General features: G+C 37.1%; 1 protein-coding gene across 1 annotated transcript; it reads left to right on the top strand.

Annotated features, from left to right (window-relative positions):
* Window positions 1–2590: 2590 nt before the first annotated feature.
* On the top strand, window positions 2591–14878 carry LOC111193075 (uncharacterized protein DDB_G0286299). Its single transcript, XM_049475234.1, has 10 exons — window positions 2591–3055; window positions 6869–6964; window positions 7974–8078; window positions 10218–10322; window positions 11025–11135; window positions 11347–11427; window positions 11731–11907; window positions 13117–13218; window positions 13888–13980; window positions 14391–14878. Exons 1-10 carry the CDS (start codon window positions 3031–3033, stop codon window positions 14408–14410), a joined length of 915 nt encoding a protein of 304 aa, XP_049331191.1. The 5' UTR covers window positions 2591–3030; the 3' UTR covers window positions 14411–14878.
* The last annotated feature ends 532 nt before the right edge of the window (window positions 14879–15410 follow it).

Genomic DNA, 15410 nt, shown 5'->3' with positions numbered 1-15410 from the left:
AACACTCCCAGAGCACTGAAGCATGGAGCGCTCAGTGCAGCGTGTCTTCTGTCTATGGAAATATCTTATCTACACAACTTTACCACATCCTGCTCTTCTCTACATCATCTACTGGGGGTTTAAGATGTAGCATTATTATCTTAAATTGCAGCGTTATACTGTTGGGGGAGCTAAGGAGCAACTTATGATCATTTTTAATAAATGCTGCTTTAAAGTTGGACATACATAAAGTGATTTTCTAGTAACACCTTGCTGAGTAGTGTAGGGTAATTTACCACAGCACGACTTAGATAAAACTCGGATGTGAGAAATCTCAGAACATGAAATGATGACCAATGAGTCAGAGCTTAGAATTTAAAATATATTAAAGTTTACTTGAAAAATAGTTTCAGCATTACAGATATATAAAAGGAACAAAAATTAATAGATATATATTAGAAAAGAGTAAAAGTACATCAACGAATAAAATCTCGATAGATCAACACATTCACAACCCAGAGAGAGAGAGAAAGAGAGAGAGAGAGAAAGAGAGAGAGAGAGAGAAAGAGAGAGAGAGAGAAAGAAAGAGAGAGAGAGAGAAAGAGAAAGAAACTAAAGCCAGTCGAGGGCCAGAGAGAACTCCTCAGACTTCATCCAAGCAGTTATACATTTTGCAAATGACATGTGATTGGACAGAACTTATCAATATGATTACGTCAGCAGAGTCCAGTAAACAGTTCGTTGTCCAGTTCCAATGACGTGATCCGCTCCAGCCTGTCTGAGCAACAGGTTCTTATCATGATGTTGTTCAGCTCTGTGTCCTTCATGAACACAGCAGACAGTCCTTAAGTGTCCTAAAGTCTGTGAGAAGATGAAACAGTGGAGAAGAGTGGATGGAAAGATCTTCTGGCCTGTGCGACTTTGTCTCCTAGTTCATATGTACTGGTCCCAGAACAGCAGTGAAGCTTCTCTGCCACTCAGGGTCACGTTCTCTGAAAAAGTAAAAACAACCTCCAAAGCCTTGTCAAAGTGAACAGTAAAAATAATAACTGTAACGTTATATATAAATGTATAAAACATTTAAGAATAAGAGTGTGAAGGTGTGGTTATCTCCAATCACACCCTTCAGTAGAGAAGTCATTGGACAATATCATAGTCATAGCCTGTGGGAAATTGTTTGGTATGATTAATAAAAATCACTCTGCATTCATTTGATTTATTCTCTTAAAGCACTGTAGTAATGATGGGTTCAGCATTTATGGATCATTCTGTATTCAGAGTGCAAGAAGACAAGTTAATAATGAGTTCAGCAATTTACTTTACCTGCTCCAAATAGGAGGACATTTTTTTTGGTGAAAAATCAAACAAACAAATGTAATAAATGCATACTGTAAATTATTATTTGTTTTTATTTTATGCACAGTGCTGTTATCATCTGTAGAGACCACCGAACTGGGAGCAGAGAAATTAATTAACAATTAATAGTAGCATTATTATTAACAAATTTTAATATTTGTATATGACACTCAAGTGCACAAAAATCCTAAAGCAAACATGGGTGTACAGTACATAGAAATGTTAAATTAAGTAAATAAATAAAATACTAAATGAAGGCATATCTTGTATGATTTATTTATCCTGGTCATCATGTTATAATATTAATACTACTACAACTAATAATAATAATAATAATAATAATAATAATAATAATAATAATAATAATAATAATAATAATAATAATTGTTGCTATTTTCAAGAGAAAAATGTCTATTTGTCTTTTAGAGAATACATTATAATTAAAAATGTACACATACTAACAAGTTTTTTTACTACTGCTACTACTACTACTACTAATAATAATAATAATAATAATAACAATAATAACAGTAGTAATAATAATAATAATAATAATACAATTAAAACATTGTTAATAATAATTAATATAAATACAACATACATATAAATATTAATTATATAAATAAAATATAATTTATAAAAGTACTTTTTTTATTTTGCCTTTTATGGCCAAAATAGGCTTTCGTATTTTTTTATTATTTTCTTTTTTTATATCTCTTTTATATAGACAAATTTCTCTTTGTCTTGTTGTCCTTTAGAGAGTGATTTATATATTCATATTTCAATTTATTATTATTATTATTATTATTATTATTATTATTATTATTATTATTATTATTATTATTGTTGTTGTTGTTGTTTTTGTTGTTGTTGTTTATAGAGCTGTTTCTTTTTTCCTTTTATAACAAATATGTGTTCATATTTAGTAAATAGTTTTTTTTGCTACTTTCTGTTTTATATATATTTTGTATAGAAAAAAGTATTTGTCTCGGTGCCTTTTAGAAAGTGTGCTATAAATTATTATTATTATTATTATTTAAAGAGCTATTTTTTTCTTTTTGGCTGTTATAACAGAAACGTGCTTTAATATTTAATACTAATATTTATTTATTTTGCGTTTTTTATTATAAAAATATTAAGCTGCGCAAATGGTGCGGAGTGTCTCGCGCAGCAGCGCGCTGTTTGAGCACGTGGCACGGTGTTTGGCTGCAGTAAGGTGTGCGGGTCTGGGGGAGAGGCGGGGTTCGGGGTGTGCGGGTCTGGGGTAGAGGCGGGGTTCCGGGTCTCGGCCGCGGTTCTGGTTCTGGGTTAAAGCCCGGGTTTAACCTGCAGCGGCGGCGGCGTATACGCGCAGGAGCATGTTTGGGGAGAGGCTAAGTGACTAGCCGGCTGCTACATCTGCATCAGGCCGGACTGCAGACACTTCACCCCGGCCACAGAGCCGCCGGCCCCCCGCTGCCCTAACTCCGCTCCGGAGCTCAGGGTCAGGCTGTGGGGTCTTCTGTACATCTCCTGCTTTACTACAGCTGTGTTTATTACCCGCACAGCTGCTGCACTGATGGCCTGAGCTGGGCTGGAGGATGCTGTGGCTCAGCTGATCCATCTTTAATCATCTGTGTTTTTAAACCGAGAGGAGCTTCTGAGGAACCCCAGCCCAGGTGACCAGCTGTAGGTCCCAGAGCAGGAGCTGCTGCCATGACTGACACTCAGCCCAGAGATGGTAATAATGTGCTGCTGACTGTATCACACTGTTTCAGCTCTGCGTTCTGACATATACAGCGGTTTTTAACGCGAATTCATCTGAAAACGGCTTTAAAATATGTTTATTCCTAATCCCAGTGTTTACATTATAGGATGATAGCTCATGCCATCTGCATAGGCCTGCTCTTACATCACTGTACATTGCACTGTAGTTAGAAGCCTACGTCATACCAGGCCTCTTGTGTTTTTCTGGGTTAAAGAAACCCATCCCTCTAAATATATTAATTGACAAAAATAAAATTGAATACCCCAGATTGGTGCAAAACTCCACATACATGGATCTGATGCCACAAGAGAGTGTATAAGTGCTTCCATTACTTCCCTATAAAAAGAGACTCTCCCAGAGGCTACTTTAAGGTAGTGTACCTCTTGGTGAGAGACTACAAACTCTTTATATTTTAATAAATTACCCACCATCTAGAACAGGGGTCACTAATAGGCGGAACCGCGGTCTGGGTCCGGACCCAGACATTGTCCAATCCGGACCCAAACCGATAAACTACTGAGAAGGATTTAATACTGACAGTGTTCATTTAAAGCGGCGGAACGTTTATTGTCTTTACGGTTTACCTGCTTTACAGCGCAGTAAACTTACTGACCAATCACGTGTGCTGTAAAAAAACGCTCTCCTCTGCCAATCAGATCTGTGCAGATGCGAGAGCGCGGAGCCACACAGGCGAAGCAGGCGGTGAGAAGTGGGAGAATAAAGCGAGAAAAGATGAGAATACAGGTGGTGCGCACCAGAAAAATAAATTAAGATACTACCTTTATAAAACATACTAACAGTACTGTAACCGAGCGGTGTTACTTGGAGGAATTAAAGAGAAACAACTGAGACAAGAGTCCAAAATATTCCACTTTACTCCACCTGATCAGAACTCCTCAGCAAGAAAAAAAAACTCCCTCTCTCACAGACGCGCTCTCTCTGCTCCCAAAACAACCCTACCTCAAAACTACGGCAACCCCCAGGGGACAAAAAGCATTGGCAACTTCCCCCATCAGTTTTACCCACAACATAATTAAGTCTGATAAACCAATATTATTAAATAAAATAAAACTGCTGTTTAAAAAAAAAAAAAACAGCTGATATTTTGGACAAGTTCAGCAAACATTTCTCCATATATTGTATGATTTGTCATGTACAGGCAGGCCTAAATCTAATATAAATAAACTCAAATAGAATAAATAAAACATTTTTAAACAAAGTTAACATACAAATTCACATTAGTTAAATTATTGAGGGTGTTTACATTTATTTTATGATAGGTTGATAATGTAATTATTGTGACAGGCCTATTTAAAACAATACATATTGTTGAAATATACTAGTATGTGTCATTTGATTTTTCTTTCAGTTGTTGATAAAACACTGCCAGAACTACTATAGGCTTCTTCAGTATACAGGATATAATACTGACTCATAACACAAGTTAAAAATGACGACGGTCTGTACCTCGCCCTGGCGTATTTTTCTCTAACTGGACCGAACTGATTTCTAATTAAATACCACTGATCTAGACTATCCATCAGACAGCCACTGTCGCCTTTGTTAGCAGTGGTGTCATGGATGAGAAACCTAGACTGCTGCTGACTAGTAGTTAGAGACGAGACACAATATTGGATTCACAAGAACGAGACAAGATTTTTTACAATATATGTGGGCCATTCTACCGAATGGGTGCCATTTCAGTCCCCAGGAAATTACATGTACAAAAGTGAACATCAAAATAACTTAAAAAATTTTTTTCATTGTTGTGTGAATATAATATAATCCATAATATTTCAGTCCGTTGGGACCCCCTCGCGATCCCGAGGCTCGTGTTGAATGTGTCAGTCCTGCTTTGAAGCTGAGAAGTGACATACAGCTCCAACTGCTGGAGGCGCTGATCTGGGGAGCTATCACTTACACTAACAGTTGGTCACTCTTAGTAGTGATAATTTAGACAATAACAGCTCACTGATATGTAAAGAACTTCCTGCACCAACACGTTGCCTCTTATGGCAGGGATGTCAACTGATATTTTTCAGCAGGATAATGCTCACCCACACATAGCCAGGGTTTCTCATGAATGTCTCCACCAGATTGCAGCACTTTCTTTACCAGCCTGGTCCTCAGATTTATCACCAATCGAGCATTTATGGCACCAGCTGAGATGTCAGATTCTGCACCCTACATGTGTGCAGGGTTTACAGTTCCAGCTGCAACATCTGTGTGCAAATGTGCTGCAAGATGTCATACAGAACCTGTATACCTCTATGGACAACCTTGACAGAGTATTACAACTAAGGGTACTAGAACTGAATTGATTTAACTGTAGCAGTAAAATCTAAAATTTCTTGTCACCACCTGACTTTAAGTTTCTATAAAACTAAACATTTCACACCAAACCACACTGAAAGACAGTAATAACTACTTAAAGCTGATGTCCTTAAGTGTTGGGATTTAGGGCCCTCTCTGGTGAGAATAGGTAATTGCACCGAGCATGCAAAAGAATCATTTTAAACTCGGCGGGTGTGATGCGGTCTCCTTTCAGAGCGGGTGAATCCGATTCCAGGTTATATTTAGTAAGAGAGAGTTTGTTTTAACTATGGGTTAATAAACTAATGGGGTCTGAGTTTCCCCTTCTGAAGTCTCCATTGCTCCACCAGCTGCACGTGTTCAGTAAAACTGAGCCGGATCCTCTTTTAGAGGCTGTACGTGTGACGTTTAAGCAATAGAACACGAGAGGGAGTGTGTTATCACGAATAACATCACGGCTGATAACACACGACCTCAAGTGTTCTATTGCTTTTATACAACAGTTTATTTTTACAAAATAAATAAAGAAAATAAATCAAAGAACTTTAAGAAATTCAGTTTGAATATGCTTTAATATGGACTGAGCCTTCCGCCAAAAAGTAGTTCCACAACAACTTAACTACAAAACAGTGTATGGTTCAGGCAGACTAACACCACAAAAGTTAGCTTGAAAGCAAACTTGGGAATAAGTGAAGATGGTAACGTTAGGAGCGTGAAATAACGCTAATACTCTCCTGCTCTGTGGAGTTGTATTCAGGTGAACGCTGTGCATTTTTTGAGCATTTCTGTTTGTTTTGCTGGGTGGTGTTGGTTAGCTTGCCGGTGTGGCTGGACTGTGGGTAGGTGAGCGAAGTCAGTCTATCCGCGTTTCGGAAATTCCCAGTCAGCGTGGCTTGCTTTAGCTCAGTATTAACTTAGTTTCGCCAAGCCTGGCTGGTTAAGTTATCGTTCTGGCGGTCAGACGGCATTAGCCGAGCGTTTTTTTTTTTTCCACGAGTCAGCGCTGCGGGCTGAGGACAAGTGTGCCGCGGCTGAGCGCTAGCCTGTGTTAATATCACAAATATCATCACGGCTAGAACTCTTCTCAACCAATCAGATTGTGAGGTCGGAACTAACTGTTGTATAAAAGTACGTAAAGACGAGTGACGTGGCCAGAAGAACTCCCACAAAAAGTGACCCGACACCCCAGATTTTAGAATGTATATATTAGGCTTAGCAGGGATGGTCGTTCCACCACACTGGTACCATTAAACACAATATTTTATCTCTTCTCCACTCAGAAATGCTTCTGCTTTCAGTTTAGAAACAAAAAATAGGAACTATAACAGGAAATATAAAGCCTTTTATAAAACTTCAATCAAACCTGAATACACTGAATAATTCCAAGTATTACCTGCTGGTATTATTAGCCACAGTTGCATGTATTGAGGGAGATGTTCTGTACAGTGTTAATGTGTAACTCTTATTTTGTAGAGTCTGCTGGAAACAGCTCAGACGATGATAAACCTTTGAGTGAAATGATGAAAAGAAAAAAGGAACCCGAGAAGAATCAATCTTCAGAGGAAGCACGTAAGTAAGATAAAGTTAAGATTGTACTGAAGCTTAATAATAATTAATAATAATTAATATTCCATTCTCAGTCTTAGACAAGTCACAGGAACCCTGAATGCTTGAATATGTGTGTTTTACTACGGAAAAAAAATGAAAAATATTTCTAAAATATGCGCATAGTGAAAAAAAAAAAAGGAATGAAAATTATGTTACTACAATTACTACTACTAATAATCCATTTATCATACAGGAGCCCTTAGAAGTTATATAATTATCAACTTTAGTTCTGTATCTGTTTCTTTACATACTGGTACTTCATCATCCTCCATTCTCCCTGTGTAATGCTCAGGACTAGGGTTGGGTGATGTAATCCTGAAATACTAGTGCATCTCAAAAAAATTGAATATCATTGAAAAGTTACTTTATTTCAGAAATTCAGTTCAAAATGTGAAACTCATATATTATATAGATGTATTACACACAGAGTGATCTAATTTAAGCGTTTATTTCTTTTATTGTTAATGATTATGGCTTACAGCCAATGAAAACCTAAAAATTAGTGTCACAGAAAATTTGAATATTATATAAGACCGATTGGTACTTTATGCAGTGAGGGCAGTGTACCAAGTCCTGCTGGAAAATTAAATCTGCATCTCCATTAAAGTTGTCAGCAGAGGGAAGCATGAAGTGCTGTAAGATTTTGTGGGAAAACAAAACTGCACTGACTTTAGACTTGATAATAAAACACAGTGGATCAACACCAGCAGATGACATGTCTCTCCAAACCATCACTGATTGGTGGAAACTTCACACTAGACCTCGAGCAGTTTGGACTGTGTGTCTCTCCACTCTTCCTCCAGACTCTGCTCCCTTCATTTACAAATGAAATGTAAAATTTACTGATGATCAGTGACGGTTTGGAGAGACATCAACAACAGTGAAAATGGTTGTTTTAGGTATAATTTATATTTTGTCACTGCTAAAAAAGGGAAGGAATTTAGATGGATGTTTCTGTTGTGTTTATCAGATACAAAGAAGCTGTCCAATTCAGAGGATGATGAAACACTCTTGACAGTGATGAAGAAGAGGAAGAACAAGAAGAAGTCAGACACAGAGGAGACAGCAGTGCTGGGTAAGATCACACTAGTTAAATATCCTGTCTGATACAGAATATACGTTTCTTTTAATGGCTACATTTGCTGTGAACATTGTTTTGTATGAAAAATGAAAAGAGAAGATTTTAACAAGAACAAGCATAAAAAAATCACTGAACAGAAGTGAAGGCCTTCTTATATGGTTTCTTTACTTTTTTTTTTTTTTTACCCTTTTCAGTGAAAATATTTTGGTAGCTAAAGTTTTAGTGCATCCATGTTGAAAATGAGGAAAAAGCACATCAATGCCACATAGCAGAGGACAGGGATTGGTGGTAATAAAGCAGGTTCAAAACATCACCAAGACACTACCTTGCTTTACTATAAGCTGAGCTTTCTTTTCAGCGTATGCTTCAATCTTCCTCCTCCAGACATACCACCACTGATGTCTAGGCCTGTCACAATAATTGCAATAAATGAACATGACCTCAATAATTTTTGATAATCGTGATATTGTCTATTGTGTTGCTTTATTTGTATGTTTGTTCAAGTATATAACAGTGAACAAGAAATAAGTATATAATTCACAAACTAATTATAATAAATTATTTATTATATTTAAATTTTAGTTGTCTTTAAAAAGTGTATAATTACTTTTTTTTGCTTGTCTTTCATCATTATTTCAGTGGAATTCAATATTCTTAAAATTACAAAAATATCATTTATATCAATAATTTCTGGGACAATATCGTCCACAAAAAATTCTTATCGTAATTCTTAACGTATGCAGTAATATCGCAGACATACCCTGAAATATTCTGATATTAATTTAGGTCCATGTTGCCTATCCCTACTCCACAGAACAGAATCAGAAATATTCTGTGGAGCTTCATGATCTTCATTTACCTGCGTTCTGTCTATAGATCATTTATTATATAGACCTATCGATTGTGTCTACTGTATGTTGAGGGTTAATGTAGAGTTGCGTCACACTCCTATATACATTTAACACCTATTTGATACACATTCATTTTGCATTATACATTGCCTGGATGTAAGTAAGTAAATGATGTGGGGTTGGTTGATGCTGCAGTTGGTCTGCAGGTTTAGGTTCAGCAACAGTATGTGCTGAAAGAATGAGGTCAGCTGACTACCTGAATATACTGAATATAGATCAGGTTGTTCCATCAATGGATTAATTTTTTTCTTCCCTGATGAACACGAGCATATTTCAAGATCACAATGTCAGGATTCATGGGGCTGGAATTGTGAAAGAGTTCAGGATTCAGGAAGCATGAGATCATCATTTTCACACATGGATTGAGAGAGTTCACCACAGAGTCCAGATCTTAACCTCATTGAGAATCTTTAGGATGTACTGGATGGAGAAGAGCTGCTTTGTGCAGCGGTTGGTCAGACTCTACCATCATCAATGCTGCTGCAAGATCTTGGTGAAAAATTAATCCAGCAACACTGGATTGAAATAAATCTTGTGACGTTACAGAAGCTTATTGAAACAATGCCACAGTGAATGCATCAAAGCAATCAATGCTAAAGTTGGTCCAAATAAATATTCAGGGTTCATATGGTCATGAAAAGCCTGGAAAAGTCATGGAATTTAAAAATAGCAGTTTCCAGGCCTGGATAACTTAAAGTTAAAGTAAAGTTTTGAAAAAGTAATGGAAATTTGGTCTACAAATCTTTGTGTTTTAGTTTATCGATGAAGAAAATTGATTTTGAGTTAACAAATACGTCAATCAGCTCAGAGTTAATTCAGTAATTTAGCTCTACACAACAGAGCTCTCACATTTTATTATCAAAGATTGTGTGTGAACATTTTATCTGATTCATGTTAGACCTACTATAATCTATTTTAATTATAGTTTTAGTAGATTTTTGGTTTTATTGTCTATGTCTGCACTGATGTTTTTAAAAATGGTATGGTCATGAATATTTGCCTTGAAGGCCAGGAAACGTCATAAAAAAATAATGGAAATGTATTGGTTAAAACGTGTATGGACCCTAAATATTAGAGTGTGTGACCTTTTTTTTGGCAACTTTTTTTATTTTTTGGCCAGGCAGTGTTTTAAACCAAATGTAAAAAAATAAAAAAGTCATAATCACTGTGTGACCATTTACATGCAGTATAACTCGGAGGGTGTTTATTTTTTTCCAACCAGATAAAAAAGAGCTCTCTGATTCGGAGGATGATAAACCGCTCCTGACGCTGATGGAGAAGAAGAAGAACAAGAAAAATCCAGACACAGAGGAGACAGCAGTGCTTGGTAAGTTATAGGGATGCAGCGACAATTAATTATTAAACACCATTTTTAGTATCTCAGTAGACATACCAATAGACAACAAAGCAGAACATATAAATCTACCACATCATGAATTGACCCCAGCAGTGCTTATTCAGTGATAAATTTACCTCAGTAGCGTTACTCAAGGCAAATGTGGGTTAAATTTACACAGAAAGAAAGAAAGGCATAGAGGGTTTGGTAATCAAAAAAAATGCTTAGCTAACATTATTGTGAAGAAGCTGATACTAAGCATTCATAAGTGATGCTAAACGCTTTATTTCATTCATTTGTTTTGCGAGTATAGCAAAAAAAAAATACTTAAACATATTGCCTCTCCCTGACTGCTCTCTCCCACACTCTCTGCTCTGAGTTCTGAGCAGTACTAGGGGGCTGGAGGAGGGGGTGGTGGTGGCAACTTCTGGCTAGAGGAAACAATGATATAGGACTTAAAATAAAACAATAAAAAGTCGTTGTTCAGTCTTTTCACTTATTCATGCTTTTTTTTTTTTTTTTTTTTAAACCATTTTCAGACAAATATTTTCAAATATTCTCAGCTGCCAGATTTTCAGTGTATGCCTACTACAAATTCATCATGTATTTGTTCATGTTGCTAAGCAGAAAACATATTTTTCTATTTGTTCCTTTTAATTATTATTATTTTTTTGGCATGCTTCAACCCTGCAGATTCCAGCAGGACAAGAAGTCCAAGAAAGCAAAAAACAGACGCAGAGACCGCCAAGCACAGACAGGCATCACCATCACCAGTGAAGACTCCCCAAAAAAGAGCAAGAAAAGGTGACAAAGACAGAGCATCTACATTATATGGCCAGAAGTATTTAGACATTTGTTCTGTTGAGTGAATACAGCTGCTTGTGATGCACCCATTCCCAACAATGGTAGTCAGTTGTCCACTTGCTTTTAGGAAACTCGGTTTAGCTTATGTTAATTGGCAAATTATTGAGCTATTTGTAATGGAAATAAATAAACAGTATATTTTTTATTTTAGGTAAACGGGAAACGAGGAAAACGGTATCAGCACCACCTAAAAAAAGAGGGTGTGCTAAAAAACAGGACACACAGAGACAAGGTACAGTATGTTACTCATACCTTTTAATGTATTTACTTGTCTAGACCCTTTGCCAATAGAATAAGACCCTCTATGGCAGATAAACATGAACCTGTTCTCACCATGCTGACTGCCAAGCGTGGGCTAGAGAGGAATAAATCCCCCCCCCCCCCCCCCCAGCATTGAGCTGTAGAGCAGTGAAACTGTGTTCCATACAAAGATAAAGATAAAGCACCAGACAATTACTTTTAATTTAGTTTTAAGTTCTCCATTTTTCTTGTCCATACAGTATATACACATCATTAACATCTCACTGTCTCACAGCGCCCTCTTGTGACAGCTCTGATAATGAGCCTTTGGTTGAGCTGGTGAAGAAGAAGAGGCAGCCGGAGATGAAGCGGGCGGTGGTGCTGCTGAAGCGGATGTCTAACAGAGACATTATTAACATGATTACACAGGGACACGAATGCAGCCAAGTGCAGAAGAGCACAGTCAAAGTGGGTAAGAACCACAGCAGCAACACTGGACTAAGATCTCACTTTACTACTGAAACCCTCTACATTTACCCACAGTTCAGTTCTTCATAACTGCAGTTTCCACTGAGTTAAAATCAGTTTCATAGACCACATTCAAACAACAGGCAATGTGGCCCAAATCCAATTTTCTCACCAAGCCTCATCGAGTGTTTTTTCCCGGCTTTTCAGAATGTCTTTTTTAACGTGAGCTACACTATAGTATACACTGCACCAAGAGACCACTTAAAAATGATGAGTTTCTTTGATTTTACCAAATTGAAAACCTCTGGAATATAATCAAGAGGAAGATGGATGATCACAAACCATCAAACCAAACTTAACTGCTTGATGTTTTGCTCCAGGAGTAAAGACATAAAGTTATCCAAAAGCAGTGTGTAAGACTGGTGGAGGAGAACATGACAAGATGCATTAAAACTGTGATTAAAAAACAGGGTTTTTCCACCAAATATTGATTTCTGAACTCTTAAAACTTTATAAATATGAACTTGTTTTCTTTGCATTATTTGAGGATCCTTTTTTGTTATTTTGGCCATTTCTCATTTTCTGTAAATTAATGCTCTACAATACAATATTTTTATTTGGAATTTGGGAGAAGTTTTGTCTGTAGTTTATAGAATAAAACAACAATATTCACTTCACGCTAACATATACCTATAAATAGCAAAAAAGAGAGGTTGTCTCTTTTTTTTCCAGAGCTGTATTTATGAAATCTGTTACTGCTATACCACCACTGAAATCCATTTTACTCTTTCCTCAGAAGCATGAATTCTGAACCAGTTGTTAAGACTAAGTTACATTTCTGTGTATCTGATATTACCAGATTAGAGCAAATAAAAATATCAGATTCAATGTTTTTTGCTATTTACACACAGATAACACTGTCTGTGTCTGTGTCACAAAAAGACAAAAAAAGAACATATTCAGGCCAACTTTACCTGCTGTATAAAACCAGATAATTCATGACACCCTGTGTTTGCCTTATAATTACTAACAGCATAAGTGTGCAATACTTAATCACTCTAATAATCAGAACAGACTTTTTATTTTTATTCTGCAAAATGTAGAGAAATAAATAAGCGTTCTCTGAAAGTGTGTGAAGTGCAGGGCTAATGGCTGTTGCCTAGTGACTGCATTGTTATGATAGAGTAATAACACTGTGCATGGTCTGTTGCAGATGAGAAGAGTAAAGCAGAAAGTTCAGACGAGGAGCCGCTGAGTCACAAAGTGAAGAGACTGAAACAGCACAGTAAACCTGTGAGAGGCAGAGCAACCACAGGTAAGAATGAATAAGGTCAGATTATGGCTACTGTGTTTAATCAACACACCAGATTATCCAGCTTGCGCGCTTAAAATCCTTAAATTTTCCCAAAAATCATCAGTGTCCCTTATAATCTGGTGCACCTTATGTATACATTTTAGCAGTCAGGTATTAAGGAGCAGTAAAGCAACTCCGCAGAAGTACAGCTTTATACAGGAGTTTCAGTTTAGTTCTCCAGCAGTATTAGCATTAGCCACTTACTGCTCTAAGCACTAGAACTAGGACTGCAGCCTGCTGCTAACCCCGGCTAGCACTGCTGGAGTAGCATTAGCATTAGCCGCTAACCGTGATAAGCACTATCTCTTTCGCTGTTCAGAGGTGAGTATATCGGACTGTAGCCTGCTGCTTACCCTGGCTAGCACTGCTGGAATTGCATTAGCTTTTGAAGCTAACCCCGCTATATGCTAGCTTTTTTGCCATTCAAAGGATGGTATATCGGACGACTGGTCTCACCGGATCATGTTGGCAGTTGTTTAAAAATATTCTCCAGTTATTTAGTAGACGTTGGAAGTGCTGATTAATCTGAGATCTCCTCTCAGACTCCTCTGCATCTACACTCTTCTTTCTGAAGGCCTCAGAGAGCTCTTCGGCTCCTCTCATTGCCTCCACCTGCATTGTCTGTTACAGATGTGAAAAGTGAGGCAGACAGCTCGGACGAAGAGCCACTGACTCACAGAGTGAAACAGCACAGTAAGCCTGTGAGAGGCAGAGTGGCAGCAGGTAAGAATTTCCTGTTATTAGCCATGCTGATACAAGATCAGATTATGCATACTGTATAGATAATAAACACACCATAAGATCTGATTCCAGTTTGATAGAGAGATAGAGAATAACACCACTAGTTTAACTAGTTAAACCATGCCGGGCCTCAATATTGTGGTTTATTCTCTCAAATGCAGCAACTGTCTTAAGTGCTGGCCCCAGTTCCATGTTATGCCACAGCTATGTGTGGCCAGAGGCAGGTGCAGGTGACCCACTGGTTAGAGCACTGGGTTATTAATGACAAGGCTGTGGGTTTTTATACCAGGGCTCGCTAAGCTTCCAATTTTGGGCTCTTGATCAAATTCATTTTGCACATTACTCTATTAATTAATGCTCTTTATTTTGTTCGTTCTTCTTTTTATTCACAGGTCTGAGTGTGAGAGCATAACTGAGAAGTGGATTTGTTAATATTTGCATTTTACTGCAATCATGAAGCCTGTTAGAAAAAAGAAATAGATTTTTATTAATGTATTATGTACTGACGTAGATCATTGTTCATCATTTTATATTGTTTAAACATTTATATCAGCTGATTTTTTGTGGGTTTTTTTATGTTGCACATGCTGATGTTTTGATTTTAATGTGTTTGTAGTAAAACGCTGCACTAAACGAAATACAGAGACTGAGCCTTACTCAGGGTTTCTAATGAGGAAAGACATGAGTAACATATGATTTAAAAAAAGTCTAGAAAATGATGAGATGAGTGTAAAACTGAGGAAAATTGTAGTTTAAACATGTTTAAAGTAATCAGTGTTTTGTATTTTTGATGGATATATGCTTCCTGCTTCTTTAATGTGTTTTCCTTAGAGCCTTTTTTCCTGTATATGAATTAAAATGGTGTGTTTAATTAAGGCAACATTGTGTAGCTAGTTTGTTTACTAGGGCTGTCTGGTGTGTTCCCTGTTCCTTGGTCTTCATGATGCTCTCTGTATAGCTTTATTGCACTCTTGGGGAAACGGGGGGAAAAAAGAGTAAAAGTAGAGAGAGTGCGCATTTCTAGTGCAGAAAAACGGGGGAAAAGAGTCTAAAAGTAGAGAGAGTGCGCATTTCTAGCGCAGAAAAACGGGGTAAAAGAGTCTAAAAGTAGAGAGAGTGCGCATTTCTAGCACAGAAAAACGGGGGAAAAAGAGACTAAACGTTGCCGTAATTAAGGAGTTTTATATTAAGAGACGAAATTAAACATCAATTTGAAAAATCTTAGTTTACACAACACTGTCAAAGATAAAGATAGTAAGTCAAGTAAAATGGTGTGTAAATGAAATAATCAGGAAAAAAGTATTATTTAAAGTGGTATATTTCATTATTTGTTTTATTACAGAGTCTGTGGCTCGTGACTTCAAATATATTTCTCCTTCTGGCCCCCAACAAAAAAAGTTTGGACACCCCTG

Source organism: Astyanax mexicanus, chromosome 2, assembly GCF_023375975.1.
Source record: "Astyanax mexicanus isolate ESR-SI-001 chromosome 2, AstMex3_surface, whole genome shotgun sequence".
Taxonomy (NCBI): Eukaryota; Metazoa; Chordata; class Actinopteri; order Characiformes; family Acestrorhamphidae; genus Astyanax; species Astyanax mexicanus.
Note: the sequence above shows the minus strand (reverse complement) of the source record. Positions and strands in the feature narration are given on the sequence as shown.

What these genes read in the sequence shown, in the direction of transcription:
- LOC111193075 (XM_049475234.1), top strand. Translation starts at nt 3,031, where the DNA reads ATGACTGACACTCAGCCCAGAGATG. An exon ending in TCAATCTTCAGAGGAAGCAC is followed by an intron (nt 6,965 to 7,973) that starts GTAAGTAAGATA and finishes TGTGTTTATCAG; the next exon opens with ATACAAAGAAGCTGTCCAAT. An exon ending in ACAGGACACACAGAGACAAG is followed by an intron (nt 11,428 to 11,730) that starts GTACAGTATGTT and finishes ACTGTCTCACAG; the next exon opens with CGCCCTCTTGTGACAGCTCT.